The 24226-nt window shown below is 39.9% G+C and overlaps 1 protein-coding gene across 2 annotated transcripts in view; it reads right to left on the minus strand.

Moving 5' to 3' along the window:
* The window catches only part of LOC149184029 (uncharacterized), a 233088-nt gene that overhangs the window by 40269 nt on the left and 168593 nt on the right, over nucleotides 1–24226 (minus strand). For both annotated transcript variants that reach the window (XM_089418825.1, XM_089418824.1), the window contains exon 3: nucleotides 22877–22949. In XM_089418825.1, the coding sequence (XP_089274951.1) occupies nucleotides 22877–22949 (73 nt within the window). The remainder of the gene's footprint in view (nucleotides 1–22876; nucleotides 22950–24226) is intronic.

Here is a 24226-nt window from a genome sequence, read left to right on the forward strand (position 1 = left end):
TATCAACAATTTGTTCATCAGTAGAAACATAATAGAGCTTCATTGCTCCCTTCGCACCATGTCACGGATGAAGTAATACTTTATCTCGATGCGCTTCAACCTGTCATGGAAAACTGGATTCTCTATTATAACGCTGGTTCCATTGAACGCTGGTCTAGTTTAATACAGTTCTCGAACACTGCCATCAAAGTCTGTTGAAGATTTGCAGCTCAGAACGCTTTCTCTCTCAGATACTGCTTTCTCTCTCTACTATTTCTTGTAGGTGTACAAGATAGAGAAAATCGAAGTATGAAAGGTCAGTGCTGAATTGTAAGCCCTTAATGAAGCCAAGTTTCGAAAGAAAGGATTCGATTATCTTATCGATGTCCATTCCAGGGTTGTAGTAGTGGGCAACTTCAATAGCGTACAGCAGCGGGCCGGCTGTGGATGGAATGAGAGACGTATCGAAGGATTGATTGGGCAAAAAAGGTAGTAGAGAAATGAGGAGCTCCTGGTCGTGCATGAAGTCTTGGAGTTTCTAGTACACCAATCTTATCCATCTCATCCTCTGAGGAGCACGTTCAAGAATGGTTCTTGCTTTAGTAATCACTCCAAATTGACCCAATCCTCCAAGTGCACCAAAATAGAGATCAGGCTGCTTCTGTTCACTGCACGTTATGATATCCCTGTTATCGCATTGAAGTTTAATATCGCTATTTCCGGTGCATATAGTATGGAGTGTTGTTCTGCTTTTTGTTCAGAAATTTCCAACATCCTAGATCTGCAAGGATACTTGTAAACCCTGGGGTGAATGTTCGTGGGGATTCATATCAGCAGATGAGATGAGTTTTGGGCATGAGTGATTGATTAAGTCGCCGATGAATGAGCTCAAGGTTGTGAATGTTTATCCAACAAGATAAACAACATTATACCACCTCCTTGTGCAGAGAAGTCTCCAATCGCAACGGTGTTCTTTCTTCAACTCCATCAACGATCATATGTGAAGATGTTCTATTAGTTCTTGGTGCTAATGGCAGAGACCTGGCAGCTCTGATATTGACAGCCGATGGCAAAGATCTTGAAAATTCGTCTTGTTCCCTTATTAGAGAACTAACTAATCTAGGTGGCACTATTTCTTCAACTTCGTGAACTAGTGATTGTGTAGATGTTGCAGATATTGATCCCAACAATGGGACTCTTTCAGCTTGAATATATTGATGAAGAGAAGTAGGATGTTCTGACATTTTAGTATGTTCCCTAGCTATAGCGGCAGAAGATTCCAATCCTTCAACATCAAGCATTAATGGTGAAGTTGTCCACCTCCATCTACGTCCGGCGATGAAATTATAAACATTCTCGCTACTGGAAGCATTGAAACAATAGCCTGCAACATACCCTCTCTGTGTTTAGCATTGACTATGTATGCAACATTGAATTAAAGACCGTAAGCTCTCTCCCATTGTCTATGCATCATTATTGTCAAATTCTTCCAAGGCAACCTCCAACATTGAATGTGAAGTTGTAATATGCTCAATCTCTTGAACTTCCAATAATAAACCACTTGAATTGTGTGTTTAGCATTCGGCCATTTTCCTATGGATTGATTGTGCAGTCTGTATACAACAATGGATCGATATTTGATCCTGAAGTTCTTGATCTCATAGAGGATGATCTAATAGAGAAATTTACTGCTAGTATTTCTACTATGACAGCTCTTTCTAGTATTTGAAGGATCCAAGCAAATTTGCAGTAGTTGCTGCCCCAAGGTGTGGCATTGTATATAAAACTCATTATAGTCTTAGTCTACATATATATGCATTGATTCCTTCATTCGACTGCTGCATAAGAGTTTGGTGGGCTGTATAAAGGCAATGATTGTTTTGACAAATAAAAGTAATCTTTTGTGGAGAAAAGTTTAGTTGGTTGTATTGTCAGAACATAGTGCTGGTCATGAGTAAACTCTTATTTTTATGTAATGGATTGTAATTGGTGCTTGTTGGTTGCACACGAATCGTTTGTTGCACATTTATAAAGGATATTACTGTGTACTGTGAGTGGGTATTACTTTTCTGCATTGAGTAGTAGTTGTGATCAATTTTTAAGGTGTAATTCTGACATTGAAGAAAAAATGGCCAGAATCAATGAAGTATTAGAGTTCCTCAAAAATCTGATATTGTCTACTACTCATGATATGTTAAAAGTCAGCAAATTTTCTCTCATAGACATTCAGGTCTGTCTACAAAATGCACAAGAGAAAATTGATTTTTCTGTAGCTCGAATCTCAGCTACAGCAAGAAGAATTAAAACAAAGAAGTCATTTTGAACCTGTTTTTGTTCAGAAGATTGAAACATAATCCCATAAAGTAGCAAGGTTACATGCAGATACAGAAGTTCAGCGTGCACTTCCCAAGCCCATCGTCAGACCTTGGGAAGAGCTTGTCCACAACAAACACAGAACTGGTCTCGGATATGAGAAGGACTTGTCCTTTCATATTCCAAACTACTCCAAACCAATCCAATTTCAAAGTGTTGGATTCATTCATGACAGTTCACCTGCTCCTCATGACAGTTCACCTCCAGCTGTTCCAGATTCTGCCCATCTTCCACGGCAACAACAGATTGTGAAATGCCAACACTGTGACCGAGTTGGCCATCTGAAAGATCACTGTTTTGATCTTCATCCATGTAAGCACTGTCATAAAACCACCCATTCTTCACACAGATGCTTCAGAAACAAACGTCCTGCAAGAACAAAGATTCATCTTGGATGGATGGCTTCTTGGCAAAATGGGCATCAACAGCCAAGAAGATTTCAGTCACATGTCAGAACTTGTTCCAGAGTATTGAACAGTCTTGCAGTTGAGTTTTCTCCATCATCTCACCTTGTATCTGACAAGGGGGGAAATGATGGTCATCTACAAGCTTCAAAGTCACATCAAGCAAGCCTGAGCCACAACCTGCCACACCAGTTTCAGAGTTGTAGCCAGAAACAAAGATGCCCCTGAACATGCCTTCAGTTGGTAATCTGGGACACTTCCTCTAGCAAAAGACTTCAGCTTCTTGCCAGTTTCGGAAGAATTCCAGGAACAAAATTGAGAACACTTCCTCTAGCAGAAGAATTCATCTTCTCGCTAGTTTTGGAAGAGTTCCAGGAATTGCATTAAGCATTCCAGAGTTGTTGGTCATCCTTAAACCATCATAGGTTGAGACTTCCCTTTTCAGGTTGAAGTTCTCCCTTTTATGCGAGGTGAGACCTCCCTTTCATGGTTGAAGGTTTCCCTCTTCAAAACAATAGGAGCACTTCTTCTAGCAGAAGACTTCAGCTTCTTGCCAGTTTTGGAACAGTTCCGAGAACTGCACTAAGCATTCCAGTGTTGGTGGTCATCACTAAACCACCACCCTTTATACCAACATTTCAGAGAGCACATTCAGCCTAGTGCTGCCATGCATTTTTGCACATTTTGTATTACAGCTCTCTTCTTGTACTCATACATAACCCTTTGGATTAAGAGGGGGAATGTTGGACACCTAATCCTCAATGGGTTAGTGTGGAATCCAAATAGACAAAAAGAAGTCCAAGAGACCTTGGGATGTGAAACCCAACGGTCAAACCATGTACTATAAATGTATATGATTTGTTAATAAAATTGTACTCTCATGTTTTATCCTTCAGATTCTGTTGCTGCCCATGTGTGTTTAACAAGCACAACATAGGAATGTCCGTAGTCAGTACATACCACAAATCACTAAGCATGAACACCTTGAATTGCACCACAAAGTCTTTATTATGATAGAAAAAATAGTTCCCAGCGGGACAATAGTGTTACAGAGATGCTTCAACATCAATTTTCTAGCCAAAGATCATCGTGCTAGAGACTCAAATGACTCTAATTTATAGATCAATCCTCTAAGTGGAAAATAATGGCTAGTTTCCTTGATCCTTGTCAAAATAACCTTGGTCATTGAAAAATATTTGATTATATTTTAATCTGGATCATTGATTTCTTATTTTGAGGAATTTTTTAATTTATTGTTTAATTCCATTACTACTAGCTCAAAATTAATTATTTTAAGCTAATTTCCTCAAAATTTTGACTTTGACTTAACCACCAAGATCCAAGGGTCCAAATTTTCTTGAAATATACAATATTCCCTTGGTGGAGGACCTTTAAAAATTGATTCCTTTAAGACCCACGAATTTTTCCACTTGGAGAATTAATTTTCCTAAGACATTTTAATTTGACTCTAATTAATTAATTTTCTGGCTTAAGATTTAATTTTATTTTGTAAGAAAAATTACTTAATTTACACATGAGGGGATTTATTGTTTTTCCATCCTCCAATACATAAGATTTTTACATTTACAACCCTCAAAGGGGGAATACACATTTGGCTTAGACCCTCAAGACACATACCCCATCTGCGACACAACATGATCTAGTAGACCAAGTGATTTGTAATAAAATAATTTAGCCAAATAGCTTAAATTATTCCCAAATCACTTTTACATCTGAGTCGACTATAACACAAGGACTCACCCAAGATTAGATGAAGAATTCCACCCTAGCTTTGGGGTGAGGCTAAAGGGAAAAACCCTGTCGACCATCCATGTTTAGAAACACAAATGAGTCAGTGAAACGAAAAACCTCCTAGGATGAAACTCTTTCCAAAAGAATAGGCTTACTTAGGTTGTTACATATATTTATGCTCTTACTAGCATCATTTACATTACAAAACTGCAAAATGGGTTTACAATAACACATATAAGCTGCTAAAAGATAATCCAATCATTTGAGAAATTTGGTACATCTGCTTCCATGTAACTTTGTCAAATATGAGAGCATCAGAAATCAACTTGTTTGGGAGACATGGATGAGTGGCCTAGCTACTAGGTTAAATTTAGCAAGATTTATAATTAGATTAGATTTTAAGTATGAGACCACTGTCTTATGGAGTCACAATTCTCGCTTAACATAAATTATTGCCAAATAACTGAATGGGCACCCGTTGCTTGTTATGATAGACTAATATATGAGATGCAAGTCCTAAGAACTAGGTGTGATGCAAGGATGTTGGTAAATTTTAGATTAAATGCCTAGTCTAAGTTGAATCTCTCCCTTGATATTTTTGAGAAATAGTTGTGGGATGGAAGCCAACAGGGAGCAAGCAAAGCCCTGATTAACAATACCTCCCCTGTGTTCCAACCACCCAATGCCTCTGGCATTGCAGAGACTATGACCCTGACGACTACAAGGTCATTGTGTTAACCATTAAGAAGGATTGAATCCCTCAAGCTAATCGAAAAAGGGTTGCCCTAGGAGTCTATCAACCTAGCTTATGCTAGGAGGTAAGTTTTTAAAGCAAGCTAGATCCTAGAATGTTCATTCAACGATGATTAATGAAATTACTTGAGTTAAGATTATTTACGTGTTTAAGTACTCAAGGTATGATTACTATTTATGACAATAGTACTTAACAACAATTAGAAGACAATCCTAAAACAAGACAAGTGCTCAAGGATACAAATGTCAATGAATTAATCCACAAGATACTTAGAATAAATTATCCAATTTGCCAATTAGCCAATGATTACACAATGGCAATAAGATTACTCAAGATGTTCTTATCACAATACCAATTAGATTTCAAATACCAAAGCAGCCTGTATCATTAACAAGATCAGAGCTTTAGAGCTGAAGTGTACGAGTGCTTTAAGTGTAAAATTCAGAAATTCTTGTAACTTAAAACAAGACAAGCAAGCGTTAGATCTCAAATATCCAAATCAGCGGTACTACTTCAGAAATTCCAGTACTTATTAGACTTATGACAACAGTAGGAAAATCACTTTAGATCATAGAATTTACCAAACATATGAAAAAGAAAATTTTCCAATGATTAGCAAGATGTAAATTTATGAATTTAGCCCACTTTAAGATGAAGTATTCAGTGATATATCAGATCTGAAGTAACTTATTATAGCAGTAAACAAATCAGCAAATCAGCCACTTAATGATGCTACAACAAATACTCAATATGCCCAAAACTAAGAAAAAATTACCAAATTTGGAAAAATCATGTTTTTAGGGATTTTAGAGTGTGTGATTCAGAAAATTTCAGAACTGATTCAATGATTTATGTAGTAAATTCCAGCAAACAGAAATTTAGATATAGATTAGATCATTGATGCCCTAGTGGCCAAAATTTTCGAAAATTCAAATTTTGTTATTTTAAATTATTTTGACCAATTTAAATGTGATTTTAAGGCCTTTGATACCATTGTTATAAACTGAAAATTACAGTAGTAACACAGTAGTGAAAATTAGGGTTTAGAGAGCAAACCCTAAACCCAAGGCCTTGAAGATCCCTTGGTCAAATTTTGCTGAAATTATGGGATCAAGTTGCCACTTGGAAAATAAAAATTTTAGGCCAAAAGCCTGCAAAACTACAAAGTATTTAGTCCAAAAAATCAGAGATGGATTTAGGGCAAATTAGGACCAACGCTAGGCCTAATAGGACTAGCTTTGGGGCAAAAAAAGGCTAGGAGGATGAGGAAAGGGAAAATGTGGAAGAATAAGGCCAAGAAAAGTCAATGCTGGAGGGATAAAGGCCTACAAGGTTGGACGACTAGGGTTAGAGGGCAAATTAGGGATTGAAAAGCCCACAGTTAGCCCAAAGGAAACCATTTAGAGTGGAAGAAGGAGGTCGAGGCTTCCTGAGGCCACGACTAGGCCAAAAATGGCCTAGAAATCCCAGCGCAGAGCTGAGGAGGGAATGTTGAGGCCCCTAGGGCTTACGACCAGCCCTAAACAAGGCTAAAAGGTTGACACAAAGTCTTAATAGGCTGATGCAGGGACTAAGGAGTGGGGCATTGGCCTTGGAGAGGCCAAATCTAAGCTTGGGAGGCCCAAAACTAGAAAACCCGATTTCAAAAAATTCTTCTTCCTTTAGATTTGAAATGTGCTACAAAATTTTCAGTGGATGGCCTTGCAAAAATTTCTAGGGACTAGATCTTACTCTCAAGGGCATAGATCTAGTTGTACTTTGGCCCCTTCTCTTGATTTAACCTACAAAATGGAAATAAAATACCCAAAACCCCAAGACCCAAATTAGCAAAATAATTTACAAATTAAATTTACAAAATTTACAAATATACAAAGGTTTTGAAAATTTGAGAAATAAAATTCTTTATCGCTATTTTCTTTGATAAATGGCTAAAAACACTTTAGAAACCCCATGCACACTATATCCTTAGCGAAAGATTAAATTCACCACATAAATATTCGGGATCCAAACAAAGTGGTTCCTACCCACAGTTTGTGAATTTGGAGACCAAGGACTAGAGTACCTGCAAACACTATGTATTTATCTCAAGAAAATTTGTTAATCATATGGCGAATCAAATCACTGAAGATTAGCCTAAAACTATCAATAGCATGATTTTATCTCCACCAAATGAAAAAACAGATCTTACCATTTATCAGCACAACATAGGAAAGCATGTGGTCAGTACATACCACAAAGCAATGAACATGGAACACCATGAATTGCACCCCAAAGTTTTTATTATGATAGAAAAAATAGTTCCTAGAGGGACAATAGTTTACATGAATGCATCAACAGCAATTCCTTAGCCAGAGATCAGACGGTTAGAGACTCAAATGACTCTCTAATTTATAGATAAATCCTCCAAGTGGAAAAATAACGGCTAGTTTCCTTGATCCTTGTCAAAGTAATCTTGACTGTCAAAAAATATTTGATTATCTTTTAATCTTAGCCGTTGAATTTTTATTTTTCAGAAATTTTCAAATTTATAATTTAATTCCATTTTTATTAGCACAAAATTAATTATTTGAGTTAATTTCCTCAAAAATTTGACTTTGACTCAACCACCAAGGTCCAATAGTCCAAATTTTCTTGAAATATACAATATTCCTTAGTGGAGAACCTTCAAAAATTAATTCTCCTAAGGCCTATAAATTTTTCCACTTGGAGAATTAATTTTCCTATGACATTTTTATTTGACTCTAATTAAATAATCTTTTGGCTTAGGATTTAATTTTATTTTGCCAAAATAATTAATTAATTGACACTTGAGGGGATTAAATGTTTTTTCCACCCTCTAATATTTTAACCATGGTGTCTAAGTACGAGGGACCATGCATTAAAATATTTTTTTACATAAGATTTACAATTTCAACCCTAAAAGGGGGAATACTCATTCGGCTTAGAGCCTCAAAATACATACACAATCTGTGATTCAACATGATCTACTAAACCAAGTGATTTTAGCCAACTAGCTTAAATTATTCCCAAATCATTTTTACGTAAGACTCGATTAGAACACTAAACTCACCTAAGACTTTGACGAAGAATTCCACCCTAGCTTTGAGGTGAGGTTGGAGGGAAAAACTTTGTTGACGATTCATGTTTAAAAACACAAATGACTCAGTGAGACAAAAAAACTCCTAAGATGAAACTTTCCGCCAAAATAATAGGCTTACCTAGGTTGTTACATACATTCAAGGTATTTCTAGCATCATTTACATTACATAATTTACAAAATGGGTTTACAATGACACATAAGTTGCCAACAGATGATCCAATCTTGATGAAAAAAATTGTAATTTCGCTTCCTTGGAACTTTGACAAATATTGTGCAACAAGCCTGAATTAGCTAACCTTTCTGAATATAGACAACTTGTGGGGCCCCTGATGTTCTTGGTAAACTCTCAACCAACATATGCTTCGTTGTGAATACGTTGAGTCAATTTATGGTCAAGCCTCATCACATACATTGGATTGCTGCTAAGAATATCTTGAGGTATCTTCGTGGCACAATCAACTATGGTCTAAGATACACTGCTGTGAATTTGAGATTACATGGATATACTAATGCTAACTGGGCTAGCAACGTGGTGGATCGTAAGATCACGTCTAGATGTTTCTTCTCATTGGGCTCTGCTTCAATTTCTTGGATGAGAAAGACGCAGAAATCGGTTTCTCTAAGCACCGCCGAGGTCAAATACATTACAGCTAGTATGGCCTATCATGAGCCTATTTGGTTGAGGAAGCTCTTTAGTGGGCTATTTGAGCACATGTTGGATACCATCGTGATCTTCTGTGACAAACAGAGTGGGATTCACCTTTCAGAGAATCTCGTGTTGCATGACTGCCCCAAGCACATTGATATCAAGTAACACTTTATCGGGATATGGTACAACAAGGAGAAATAAGGATCCAACACATCAGGACTGATGAGCAGGTTGTTGACATCCTCACAAAGCCTTTGGGAAAGGTCAACTTCTTAGCCTTCCGAGAGAGACTTGGAGTCATGGAAGGACCCTCCCATGAGGGCCCCGCTTGAATTGGGCATTGAGCTCTAAGAGCTTCTGGGGGCTTGGGGTACTTCTTGGAGCTATGAGCGACCACAGGGTGAGTGGTTCACCTTCCCCTATAGGTGCGTTTTGTATAAGGTGAGTGGTTCACCTTCCCCTGTGATACCCCATTATGGTTGACATGTGTGTAGGGTGAGTGGCTCACCTTCCCCTACGATTGATGACACATGTGTAGGGTGAGTGGTTCACCTTCCCCTACGATTGATGATATATGCATAGGATGAGTGGCTCACATTCTCCTATAGAATGTGAGCAAGATGAGTGGTTCACCTTCTCCTGCGGATGCCCCAACATACATCCTACCCATGTAGTCTGGGACTCATGGGAAGTAACTCTCATCTGGCTAATGAGTTGGTAAAAGTGGATAGGGACCATAGCACTACAGATGGACACATCGTGTACTATTGTACTCCCTATGTCTAGGATTCATGGTGTTCAACACCTTGATCATTCAGGATCAAATCTTATTGGGGTTCTACCCCTGGACTGACTTTTGTCAATGGAGAGTGGCAAGGTCTTGTGACTCACTCTTGATCAATTCTTCTTCATTATTACATCATTGTTCAGCAGAGTTGAGATGAGATGAAGAGATGGTACATGACGACGGGATGGCATGATGATAGATGGATTGGCAGGTGGAATTCTCCCTAGTTGAGAGGGAGTGTTAAAATTGGCAACTAGGGCCAAATTCCACTTTGGACAGTGCATTTGATGGAGAAGATGATTGCATTGAATTCCTCTTTTCGAGAGGCCCAAAATCAACCTAAAGATCATAAATTTTGGACAATCAAAAATGTGTTTTTGAAGTTATGCCCACACGTGCAAATTGACAAGGTTGGCCACATCATCATGTAGGCTCATGAAGCCCAATAGACATGTCACTTCACCCTCAACGACTTGTATAAATATAAGTGACCTCTCACCTCATTTGGCATCATCATCACTCACATTCTTCTCTCTCCTTCTCTCATTGGTTCATACAACTATTGGGCATACCTTTTTCTCTCACACGTGTGGCAAGGAGGATGAATTTCAGACAGAATTACAGGGCCAAAAATTTCAGATTTTCCTGCAGTTTGACCAGTGCTGACCAGCGTTGACTTTGACTTTCCAGGTAGATTTTGACTTCGATATTTTGGGAGGATCTTTATCTCAGCAAGACGCATTTATTGGCACAAAAACCGAGGCTTTCTGTTGACTTTGACTGTGTTGACTTCAAACCTGCAACTAGGGTTTCTGCAGCAGATTTGACTTTGACTTTGACCAAGTTTAAGGAGGAATTTTGGGACTGTTTTCAAGGCATCTTGACCAGTTGATCAAGTAGCATTTGACCAAGGTTGACTGAGCTCTTTTGTGGACTATTTGTTGTTGCACCATTGACTGGTTAGGGTTGATTTGACTGTTGTTGACTAAGAACAGCATTGCAGATTTTGACAGGGTTGTTTTGGACATCTATTGGCAAGTCAATTTTGACTTTTGTACTCTCTCTTTCTTTGTTGAACATTTGATATAATAATAAGAAGAATTGATCAAAGGGTTTTCCCCATCTTGGGGTTTTTCCCTGGCATCCGCCAAATCTGGTGTTCTCTTGTCTTGGCTTGTCTTTTGCATTTTGTTATTTCATGTTCTATCTACAGTTACTGTCAATGTGATTAATGGTTAATGTGATTGTTATTAGAAACTAAATTGGAAATTGTCATTGGGTTGTTAAAGGACATTGAAGTAATTGTGCTAAGCATAGAACATACCATTGTTAACTAAAATTAACAAGTCGGCCTCACTTATCCATGTTGGTTTACCCCTTCAATGGCAACTCTTCGAACCCATCAAACTACTATAAATATACATATAAACTCATTAGTTTCCAACCAAAAAAAAAACAATTGACCTTTTGTGGAAGGTTCTAAGGCTAAATGCGAAATTCTGAAGAAGAATGCGAGTATATTCTGAAGCTTATTACAAGGGTTTTTCGTTGGGAATTAAGTGACGACTTTGGCTTTCCTTTCATCACTGTGATATGTGATTATATCTCTACCTACATAATGCGGATCTTTGTATTGGCAATCGTCTATTTTCTCTATGGTTTGATATAATATCATAGTGACTTGTCTATACTTCATGATGGCTCGATCTATAAACTCACACCTACAATTGAACCATGATAACACTGAGGCTTGGTCTCGTCACTTCCTGATTTCGTTAAGAATTGCATTCCATCTTGCACTATTGTCTTATTTGTATACTTTGAAGATCACATACATTTTTGCTTATATTGAGATTCATGTCATGATGGTTTCTGCTCACATTGACTTAATTTCGCTCCCTAGATTCAACGACATAGATAGCTATTCTATCTCATGTGGCACAGTGATATATGAACTATATTAAATAGTCGATGACTTTGATAACTGTAACCCTGTAGCAAAAACCATGATGTCAATAACAATATTATATAACAGCGGCAGTTGTTGGGTAACAGTCATGATTTGGAAACACGAAAGGCGACCAACGGGCGATGGGAGGAACAGCAAGCGCGTCTCTAGGGTTTTGACAGACTTTGCAGGCGGCAGGTCTGCCAAAGACTGAACCAAGAGCAGCCGCAGGGCGGCAGTTTGCAGACGCACGGCAGCATTCGGGCAGACACAATGATGCCCACCCAGGGGGAGGGCTCTGAGCCTCCCCCTTCACCGAATGACAAAGCACGGCGAGCAGCAGGAAAGGACAATGCGAATGACGATGGCGGAGGCAACCTGGACAACGACCAGCAGTACCATCAGGAATCTGAGACAGAGAACAGGAAAACAGTAAGTTCCTCAACTTGCAAACCTGTAGCTGCTAATAGACCAAAGGTTTTCTTTCCAAGTGAGAGAATCAATGCTCGAATACAATACATGCGTGATCATGCATTGATAGGAAAGTTCATAGGGATCTGGCCAACAGAGCGTGCTCTCAGAGCCTGGATCAACGCGGTTTGGCGTCCAAAAGGAGAGATAACCCTGCATTTGGGAGCAAAGGGCTTCTTTACAGCCGACTTCACTTGCCTGGAAGATCGCACCAGGATCCTTGAAAGCGGCCCTTACTTTTTTAACTCAGCAGGCCTATTTCTTACAGGCTGGGTAGAAAGATTCAACCCAGACAAAATAGATCTGAGCTATTCGCCAGTGTGGATAAGGCTTTACTCCTTGCCTTTGGAATACTGGGAAGAAAACTCACTAAAGGAAATAGGTAACTCTATAGGAGAATTTGTAAGAATAGCAGAGGAAACAAGACTCTGCCTACACACCTCTTACGCTCGGATCTGTGTTTACATGGATCTAAAGCAACCCTTGCCAGACACGGTAAGCTTTTTTCATGAAGACACCGAATGGATTCAAGTTATAGATTATGAGCAGGTGCCATTCAGATGTAGGAAATGTCATGACATTGGACATTTATACAGAGATTGCCCTCTAAATAAGATAGCCAATACTCCTTCCACGGATGGATTCACCAAAGTGGTCAACAGGCGAAGAGGAAATAAAAAAAATACCAGTACTCCCAAGACAAATACGAACAACAAGGTAAACACAAGCAACAGGTACACCCCACTAAACAACACTGATCAGGGGGATTCAGAAAAGGACCAGGACAACGAAGATGCAGCTTCACCGCAGCAACAAGGTGAAACGTCAAAGCAAGGGGGACAAAAAGGAACACACTCTGATAACAGGACAGATCCAGGCACTACAATGTCAAAACAAGTGGAAAAAATGGATATGGAGTTCCCTAAGCAAAGTGGAAAGACCTTAAGTGCTCCAGATGACATACTTCAACAGCCCCAAATCATGGAGGAAGACCCGGTATCCCTGGATATAGGGGAACTGGATATCCCTGGGTTGGAAGAGGCATGCCGCACGAAGAATTTTGAACGGATCCCAGAACAGCAGCTGGACAACTTAGTAGAAGTATTAGGCAGAGCTCAGAAAAAATACTCTCTGGGGGTCCAGATCGGCAGTCAATGGGATGGAAAATTTATCACTAAGGATAACAAGAAGAGAGGAAGGAAAACAACCTTAGAGAGAACAATCAAAATAGGAGAAATACTGGTTGAGTCAGGGCAATATGCCAAGCTATCTAAGTACTACCATACAACCCCCCACCCTTCTCAATGAAGCTTATCTCTTGGAATATCAGAGGGCTAAATGGCCCTAGGAAAAGAAAAATCTTAAAAAATATGTTGAAACAAGAAAAACCCAGTATCCTCTTCCTACAGGAGACGAAGTGTAGCTCCACAATGTTAGAAAAAATAGCTAAAGCGGCATGGCCAGGCGGACTAGTCACTGCAGTAGATGCTCAGGGGGCCTCGGGCGGCCTAGCAATTCTTTGGGACGCTCGGATCATCAATCTCAGCAATACTCTAGCTAACAAGAATTTCATACAGGCCACTTTCCACCTCTCAGGCACAAATACACATGGAATACTAACAAACGTGTATTTTCCTCAGGAAACAGCCCAAAAAAGCATTCTCCTCAATTCTCTGTCAGATCTCAACAGAAACAGAACTCTTCCCCTGTGGATCTCTGGAGGAGATTATAACATGATCGCCAGCATGGATGAGAAAAGGGGAGGCAGACTCAATACGAGCAGTGATGATGGCCTTCTAAAAAACTTCATCAACAGCAATTGGCTGATGGATATCCCTACTAGAAATGGCATAACTACTTGGACAAACAAAAGATCGGGAACGCAACATATTGCCTCCCGCCTGGATCGATTCCTTATTTCCGACAATGCTACCAGTGTTGGTGGAGAGTTCACAGCCTCTATCATCCCTTGCTCAGGATCCGATCACTGGCCCATAGAATTGCAATGGAATCGGCCAGGTAACAATCTTAGACGCCCATTCCGCTTTGAGGAATTTTGGTTAGCCCACCCAGAATTCGACCAATTCATCCGAACAACCTGGACATCTTATAATGTAATGGAAGGCTCAAGAATGGCCAGATTTCAACAGAAACTTAAAAACCTCAAACAGGCCATCAAACAATGGAATCACAAAGTGTTCGGCAATATCTTTGATGATCAGGCTCGACTTAATGCTGAAATGAAAAAGGTACAGCAAGCCCTTATTAATGGCGAGCGAACAGAGGACCTGTCCAAGAAAGAACAAGACATCGAAACCAAATTAATAGAAAGAGCCAGGCAGGAGGAGATTCTCTGGCAACAGAAGTCCAGAATTCGTTGGCTGAAAAGTGGGGAGAGGAACACGAAATTTTTTCATAAATCTACTGTCCAGCGAAGAATGACAAACCAAATCACTCATGTGCATAATGAGCAGGGCGAGAAGATAGAAACACATGAAGGCATAGAAAAAGAATTTACAAATTTCTTTAAAAACGCCCACCAGGAGCCTGATGTTGACAGAATGCCTGCAATCCAGCAAATTGTCCAAAACATTCCCAATGTCATAACGGAAGAGCACAACAGTCTTTTACTCAAACCTATCAGCCTACAGGAAGTGGAAGAGGCCGTGCAGCACATGAAGGAAGGGAAAGCGCCAGGGTCGGACGGGTTTACTGCTAATTTCTTCCACAAATTCTGGGACTTGATCAAAAGCGAAGTTTGGCAGGTTGTCGAAGAGTCAAGAGAGCTCAGATGGATGTACCCGGCTCTAAATGCTACTTTTATTGCCCTTGTGCCTAAAGGAGAGGACGCCAGTACGCCGGACAAATACAGACCTATCGCCCTTTGCAACATGATATACAAGATAGTCTCTAAAGTTATTGCCACTAGGCTCAAGAAGGTCCTCCCTCTCATCATCTCGCCTGAGCAATCAGGTTATGTTGAAGGGCGTCAAATCACGGATGGAATTATTCTTACGCATGAATTAATTCACTCCCTAAAGCTGACCAAAAAGCCAGGTATGCTCCTCAAGCTAGACCTTTCAAAAGCGTTTGACAGTCTTAGTTGGGTCTATATCCAAAAAATTCTAACAGCTTTTGGCTTTGCTCATGCTTGGGTAAGATGGATTTTAAGTCTAATTTCATCAGCTTTTTTCTCTGTGCTAATTAATGGTTCCCCCTCAGCTACTTTTAAACCTACAAGAGGCATAAGGCAGGGAGATCCTTTATCTCCCTTTCTTTTCATTATCATGGCGGAAGGTCTGGGTAGAAGTATCTCTGCTGCCAAGTTAGGTGGAAAACTAAAAGGGCTCTCTTTTCACAATTCCCCGACCCACACCCACCAGCAATTTGTAGATGACAATATGTTATTTAGCCACCCTTCAGTCCAAGAAGCCCGTAATGTCAAATCCATTCTAAACACTTTCTCTGAAGCTTCTGGTGCTCTTATAAACCGAGTCAAATCTCAGATTTTCTTCTTCAACACCCCTGTCACCACTCAAAGAGCTGTTGAACGCATTCTTGGTTTCACTTCAGCATCCTTGCCTTCCAAATACTTAGGAGCCCCTCTCATGAGCTCAGCTCTCAAGCACTCATCCTGGAAACTGCTTTTAGAAAAATTAGAAGCTCGTCTTCTCCTGTGGACTCATCGTTCGCTGAATATGGCAAGTAGAATAGTTCTCATCAAAGCTGTCCTCAATTCCATGCCGCTTTATCTTTTCTCCATTCTTGCTGCTCCCAAATGGGTCCTCAAAGAAATTAAGAACCTCCAAAGAAGATTTCTATGGGGAGGCTCTGGACAAAACAGAAAATGGGCGCTAATTAAATGGGAGAAAGTTTGCCTTCCCAAACATACAGGTGGCATTGGACTCAGAGATCCAGAACACAGTAATAAAGCAATGGGAGCTAAAATTTGGTGGCGATGGCTAGCCTTTCCCAGCACCCCTTGGGCTTCCCTCTGGACAGCCAAATATGCTAGCAATTTACCAGTGGAAGAAAGACTTCGAATGACTGAAACAAGTGCTGGATCGGCAATATGGAATGCAGCCATTCAACACAGATCTCTAATTCAAGATCACTGCTTCTGGGAGATAAAGAACGGAAGATCAGCTCGTTTCTGGAACGACTCCTGGCAGCAGATGCCAAAAATGAAAGATATACTTCAGGAATTCTTCAATGAGGAAAGGGAGATAAGACAACAAGCAAAAGTAAAAGATTTCTGGGCAGAGGATACTGGACAGAATCATCGGAAATGGAAAGAAGCCAACCAGCTACTATCTCACAGTTCGGAGCCGGCTCAGCAACACCTAGAAGATGAATTACAAAAGAGGCCAATAAAAATTTCAGAGGAAGCGGACATACTACGATGGGGCTATGGAGAAAAAGGCACTTTTTCCACCAAAGAAGCATACCATATCATCATCCAAAATCAAATAAATAAAAGCAGCCTTTGGGAAAAAGTCTGGCATAAATCAAACTGGCCAAAAGTCTCAACTTTTCTTTGGTTACTCTGTCACAACAGAATCTTAACATGGGATAACTTAAGAAAAAGAAGTTTTGCAGGGCCGTCCATATGTCATATGTGTAGACAGGAGGAAGAGACAGCTCTCCATCTCATGCAGAACTGTTCAGTAAGCAAAATCCTGTGGGAAAAAACTGCATTCCGCTGCCAAAATGAACGAAGAGAACAGAACGATCTCAAAGGAACCATCAACAAAGGCGGCCAAGCACCTTACCAAAGCTCTCTTCTCACAGCATTATGGCAACTCATTCCAGGGCTTTTGATGTGGAATATCTGGAAAGAACGAAATAGGAGAATCTTTAAAGACAAATCAATGCCGCCAGACAAACTGTGGAACAATTTTCATCAAAATTTAATGGAAACCCTTTCTCTCAAAAATTGGTACCCTGAAGATTTTCCCTCCCTACCAAATGAAAAAGCGGTCTGGGACAACTGGCAAATGAGGATAAATTTCCATTCAATCAACAGCAGTAAACCTATCAGCCTCAATCAGGAATCAAGAATATGGACCCCTCCTACTTTCAACATGGTTAAACTAAACTTCGATGGAGCTTCTAAGGGAAACCCAGGCCAAGCTGGCTACGGAGGAGCGTTCAGAGATCACGCTGGTAATCCTATTGCTATATTTATGGGATCAATAGGCTGGGACACTAATAATTCTGCGGAACTGGAAGGGCTTTGGAGAGGCCTTATTCTTGCTCACAGGAATAAACTCTTCCCCCTCATCATTGAAGGAGACTCGCAGATCCTGATAAGAATAGCTACAAAACTTCAAAATGGATCGCCAGTCCACAAAATAAGTAGCAGCTGGAGGATGGCTCACAGGTTAGAGTCACTGAATTACTGGCTCTCTCAGAACCAGGCCATAACGTTTAAGCACACTAGAAGAGAAGGGAATAGGCTGGCGGATCTACTTGCCAACTTTGGAGTGGAGGCAAAAAGCAATCACTTCGAAGGAACAATAGACTGCTTACCTTCCAGAGAACAAAAGACTCAGCTAAGAGAGATAATTTCTCAGGACATAGCTCAAATGGAGAAAATGCACCCAGATGCGGGTGTTTCGACGGGCCATTAAGGCCTCCCCGCACCTCAACACCTGTTGACAAGGCCGAGGAGGATCGCAGGTACACGACAGCGATGGCAACCAGTTGAGGGCAAGCGATGGTAAGGAGAGGCAGAGCATGGCAACTACTGCATTGATGCCGAACGAGTTTGCTCCGGTCTCGAGGAGTTTGGGCGTTATGGAATTTGGTACGAGGCATATGGTTTTTGCAGGGGCCTGGTTATTTAACCATATTGCCCAGACCTACAAGCCTCAGAGAATGTCGTTTGATGTGCGCGGAGGGCAGGATACTGTGCTGCAAGCTTTAATCAAAGAAACGGAGTAAAGGCTCCAGACGCTCCAGTTAGATACAGTCATGCGGCGGAGGGGAGTGCCTCGTCGAGGCGGACGTTCTGGGGTGCGCATTGTGAGGGATGAGGAGGTGTCGCATCCCATAGCTCCCATGGCGGCCAGACCCCTCTCGTCATCCAGCTCAGAGGAGGAATTCCTGTTCTTGCCGGACTCCTACCAGACTTTTCGCTTCCGAATTCCTCGAAGGATCCTGCAGTCGGATGTAATCGTTAATTTTTTTGTGTATCTCTCTGAAGCGCCCTCGGTCAGCCCCTCATGGTCTTCCCCTGCTTCTGCTTACCTCCAGGGCAGCGAAATTCTTATGGGGGATATGAATGGCAGAGTTTATCATATGGCCCGTCCGTTCGCAGCCGCAGATCAAGATGACCCGCCTCAGCCGGCTCCGGAACAGGACGACGCACTCCGTGATGTCTCTGTGCAGGAGATCTTGCCTCTGCAGAACCGAGATCAGAATAGAATTGAAGGCCAAGATTCAGTTCATCCGGATTCGGAGGGCCAGCAGCAGGATGGTGAGGAGTCGGTCATTTGGCTTGATCCGCCTAGTCCGGAGCAGAGGCAGCCACCTGTGTCGCCCAGTCACCTTACCTGAACCCGTTCGGAGGTGTTTCTCAAGGTTTTTGCTCACTTGTTCATGTCTGTGTTGGTTAAACTTTCCCCTTGTTCAGTTTCTGTTATCAGCCCTATAGGGGCAGTTTGTTATAAGTCAGAGTCAGTAAGCTTAAAATGTCTCTTTTTGGCTATCCGAAACTATATGGGGTCCAAGAAATTCATTTGGACATTTTTGTTATGCCGGCTCAGTGGTCTGAAAGTCTGTTTTAGATGTCTCAGGTGTCTTTGTTAGAGGGTGGCCTCGTCCCCCTCGGATGATGTAATCTATGTAAATATTATTCTTTCTTAATATAGAAGTAGCCTTTACCCAGAAAAAAAAAAGTCATGATTTGGAAGTAAAGTGTGACAGTGACATCTTGATACTCCATGTCTTACTTTCATGATTATGAATGATGCATTACAGTAATCTTGATGTTACAGTAACCATGCTCTAGCATTTAGTCTGTTGTATGAAGTCTTGCTCCCATAATGACAGTTGGAATATGCTTGTGATGACCATGATATGTTGCTTTGTATTCATAGGGATATGATAAGATCAGTGGACATGAGATTGTGATTACAGTTATACGATGCCATATTGTAGTAGCTAAGATATGACAGCCATTGTAAAGGTTGTCATATCTCTATCTCGCATAATAAAACTAAGATGATAGTGATTAAAAGTCAAGAATGAATCTAAGATGACAATGATTGAAAGTCGGGTAACTATGTTGTCAACTTTGTGTTGAAGGCCTTGTTTCCCTCATGTATATGTTGTTGTTTTTGGCCTTGGTGGTCTAATGTATTGTACTATGTATCTCTCTATTGAACATTTGATGACAATCTAATAAAAGAACTTGGAAAGGGTTTTCCCCCTTGTGGAGTTTTTCCCTGGTCTCTGACCAAATCATGGTGTCTCTATTGTGTATGTTCTTCTTCTATCGATACGTATTTTTCTAATGCATTATTGATGCTAATGTTCTTCTATATTGTGGCTTAAAATGTTATGGAGTGAATGTAATATGAGAATGTCAAATAATCGGAAAAATGCAACAATCTTCAGCATAGAACACTAGCCCTAAGAAAAAATTAACAAACAAGCCAATCACCCTTTTTTTTTAAATTGTATTTATATTTTATTTCATTTAAATTTAAAAATCCCTAAAGTTAGAAAAATATGAAAATTTCCAAAAAACATAAAAAAGGCCATCAAAAATGGAGGATGGTTGAGAGGGTGAAGCAAAGGGGCAGAGATTGGGCGGCTTGAGGTTCCACCAGACAAGGATTTCCTTTTCGGACGAGAGAGCTTGATGATCCTAAGGAGATCAATTGGTTAGGGCTATGGTTTCCTCTAGATTTTTGCGAAAGAGACACCAGAGATCATCAGGGGATCTGGAGGAATGGTTGAAGATTTTGTGGTTGCACTCATCCCAGACTTCCCACGTGCCGAGAAGAGGGATGCACAAGACCAGATGCAGCTGAAGATGGCATTGTTGAAAGGTGAGGCAGGCCATTGCTTGAGGGTGCAGACAATACAACACAAATCTCTGTTAGATCTAAGAAAATTGTGCTCCAGCTTGCACCATAGGTCTCCAGAGTCTCAAGTTGGTCTTAACAAAGGGGGCATCTAGAAGGCCCCTGAAAGATTTTTTTTATTAGATTGTCCCAAGTGAGGACTCGGCACTTGGAAATAAGCCACAAAAAAGTTTTGACTTTTGGCCACATGTTGAAGTTCCATAACTTGGAACAGAAGGGGTCTAGCTCAGGGGGGAGAGGAGAGGAGTGATGGTGGTAAGCTTCTTTTACTGTGAATTTCTTGAATTTGTGTAGCCCAACCTGAGAACATCCTTCCTGTCCCTTTTGTCAATTGTTCTTTTGAGTAGTTCTTGATGAAGGCGTGAATGGTTGTGATCATTGTCCTCCTCTGGACATAGAATGTTTGTCGCTCAGCTGCAATGAACTAGCCCTTCTGAGTTTGACCAGAACTATTGAACTGTGATGTGCCCCGTGCTAAGAGCTTGAGCTTGCCTGAGGGGGGTGGGGAGGACAGTAGCCAAACTTGGTTGTTTCTTCCAAGAGTCATTCCAGAAGTCAACTGAGCATCTGTCTCTGATCTCCCAGAAGCAGTGGGAGTAGATTAGGAAGCGTCCTTGACTGGCTAAGTTCTAGATTAGAGAGCCCAAGAGTACGTGAGATAGACGGACCAAATCTTGCTAGGGAGTATTGTTGGCATATTTTGCATGCCAAAGTCTGGCCCATGGTTCCTGCTTGTGTTTGATCCATTTTGACCAGATCTTGGCTCCCATGACTATGTTGACACTTTCCGGATCCCTAAGCCCCAAACCACTGTGTGTTTTGGGGAGGAAAAGAGTATCCCATTTGACTAGAGGTCATTTTTGCTTGAGATCAGCTCCTCCCCAGAAGAAAGCATGCTGGATGATCCTTATGCTCTTGAGGACCCATTTTGGTGCACCAAGGACAGAGAATAAGTAGAGGGGCATAGCTTGGAGGACAGACTTGAGGAGGATGATCCTGCTGGAGATGTTGAGGGTTTTGAAGGTAATTTCAACAATCTGATTTTGGTCTTCTGCATTTGCAGTTAAAAGGTTGGTTAAATGACTCAAATCCATTGCCTTGGGATACATAGAGGTGCTTTCTAACCGTTACTCCCCCGAGCTTCATTTCTAAAGCAATTTGATTGATTATTATTCATCTTTAGAAACATCTTAGGCTTTCCTAACAATTGCAACAGGTTTCATCTTTAGTTGGGACACTTTAAATTTTCATCCCTTAGGGATTGGACCCCAAAGCTAAACGATAATTTCCAAAATCTTAATCTCTTTGAATACTCAGTCAATTGGAGTGCTAGTACGCTCATTTTGTTTTTTATAGATTGTACTAAGTTCTGACATATCCAATCATCAGCTCCAAGTTTTAAGAGCATCTTTGGGCCCGTTTGAAACCTCTAAGTGGCCCTTTTCTTGTTGGTTTCTGCAGATTTTTACAGAATTTACAGATTTTGCAGGTTATAAAAGCAAGTTTAATCATCATTTTCAGCCCCAAGCGCAAGGTATTTATAAAGGATATCATCTCTAATATTGGTGAGGGGCTTCATACTCAAATTCAGTGCAATTCTCATGGTTAAATATTCGTCTACTTGAGTATTTTCCTTTCCAGTCTGCATTTTCTGCCATAAAATATTTTATGTTAGAGCAGATTTATTCTTTTGATTTAACTCCTCAGCTTCATCATTTAAGTGTTTGTAGACACTAGTCTCTCTTAGGCCTTTGGTAAAGTTGTGTTATGTATGGTTACCCCCTCGTAGTGTTCGAGGAGTTAACCAAAACTGAGAAGAGAGAATGCTGAGGTGACAGTGAACTGTGAGAGCATCTCCAAGCCTGTTAATCTGAGCGGTAACAGACCCTATTCACTTTTTCCTTCTTTCCATCATTCTTGACTCCATTGAAGGCACTGGTCCATTGATTAATTCCTCATATAAAACCAAACTATCTTATCTACATCAAAATTTGTGCATCTTAGGGGTTCTAGATATATAATTAGGCATTAATATCACTTTAGTCCAGTTTTTTGTTAAATTACAGCACAATTAGCTTGTTGTAGTTTCATTTTTAGCGCATAACATAGAGACAAACTTCAGCAATTGCAATGGGTTACGTGGCCCAACATTTAGATAAAATTTTGCAGAGACAATTTGTTTTTTCATATTTATAAGCAGAATTATTCAGGGCAGCAAGGTTTTATTTCAATTTAAGTGTCACTGATTGTTTCTTGTATTTTTAGTCAACTCCTAAAGCCACCTAGTGATTCCCCTTGTGGTTAACAAGCACTAACCTGAAGTGCAGGGAAATGGTGCAGTGTACTGCTTCTAGTTACCTTGGAACCTTCCAGATTCAAATTTAACATGCAGTAATGAACAAAACCTATATTTTCATTTTGTCTACCAACCAGCATATATTGTGTGACAGAGACAGGGCTATTGGTTTTTCTAACATGATCTTCAAAAGTTCAACCATAACAATTAAGTTTGAGACAATCCATATGCTTTAATAACTGAAATATGAAAGGTAACAGAGCTAACCTCAGTCCCTGTAGTTAAACCCCCAAATGAACCTTCACATAGTCCATCCTCTGCATCAAAGACCACCCACGGTCTGCAAATTCCACAGAATAGTTACATAACTCTTATGTAAATTGCTAGAAACAGAGCCTTGCAAAGAATGTAAACAGCTCAGAACAAGAAAAAGCACCAGCACTCATAAATGCTAGTTATCATTAATCTTAAGTACCTGAATATTCAAAATACAAAGTATAATAACAGGCTACTGACACAAAATATTGCATATTGTCAACTTGTATAAAAATGATAATACTGAAACTAAGCATTGTAGCACCTAGTATATGTTTTTTGTGTTTCTCCTATTACTTGTTGGACTTTGTCTCAATATATGTTCCTCATACAATCTCCTTGAGTAACATCTATATTTGGCTTTATAAAAAAGTAAAACATATCACTAGCTTTATATATGTATCTTTGTGAACTGTAAACATTTTGCTAAAACCCTGTGGCTTATGCATATGATATTCTACGGTCTACCAATATCCAACTCTCAACCTTCAAAGTAGATGGAAGCATAAGAGCATCAAGGTACCAAATTTCTTTTAATGAACATCACTGATCACAAACCAAGAAAAGCACATCCCTAGCCTCGCCCAATGGACATTTAGCTCTTATTTCAGTCTAATCAACAAACTAAATATTTGATACCATTGTAAAGTTTTTATTTTTTCCTTTTTTCCCCCAAATACGTTGAGCCTAGGCCAGGGCGACACAATGGCTAAATTATTTTATTATAAACACACTTGGTTTCATACTAGATCATATTGTGTTGCAGAATTGGTTAAATTATTGAGGATCTGTGTCTAAAGGTGTTTTCCCATTTCAAGGGTTGATATTGTAATTATTTTGATGTAAAAATATTTTAGTGCATGACCCCTTGCAGACAAACACTATGGCTAAAATATTTGAAGGTGGAAAAATTATTAAATCCCCTCTAGTGTCAATTAATTAATTATTCTAACAAAATTAAATAAAAATCTTAAGCCAAAAAATTAATTAATTTTGAGTCAAAAAATAATTTTAGAGAATTTAACTTCTCTCCAAGTATTAAAAAATTTGCGGGTCAAAGGAAGTCAATTTTTGGAGGTCCCACGCCAAGGGAAAAATGGATATTTTAAGAAAATTTAAGCCCTTGACCTCGGTGGTTAAGTCGAAGTCAATTTGTTTTAGAAAATTAATCCAAAATACTAATTTTTTGATTAATTAAAAAGGGTTTTTAAGATAAATTTGAATTTTTCCTCAAAAATTAAAATTCGACAGTCAAGATTAAAAGATCTATTTATTTTCAACAGTCGAAATTACTTTGACAAT

Source organism: Pinus tabuliformis, chromosome 3_2, assembly GCF_031772625.1.
Source record: "Pinus tabuliformis cultivar Carrire ecotype Pingquan chromosome 3_2, CPIR1, whole genome shotgun sequence".
In the NCBI taxonomy this organism is placed as follows: domain Eukaryota; kingdom Viridiplantae; phylum Streptophyta; class Pinopsida; order Pinales; family Pinaceae; genus Pinus; species Pinus tabuliformis.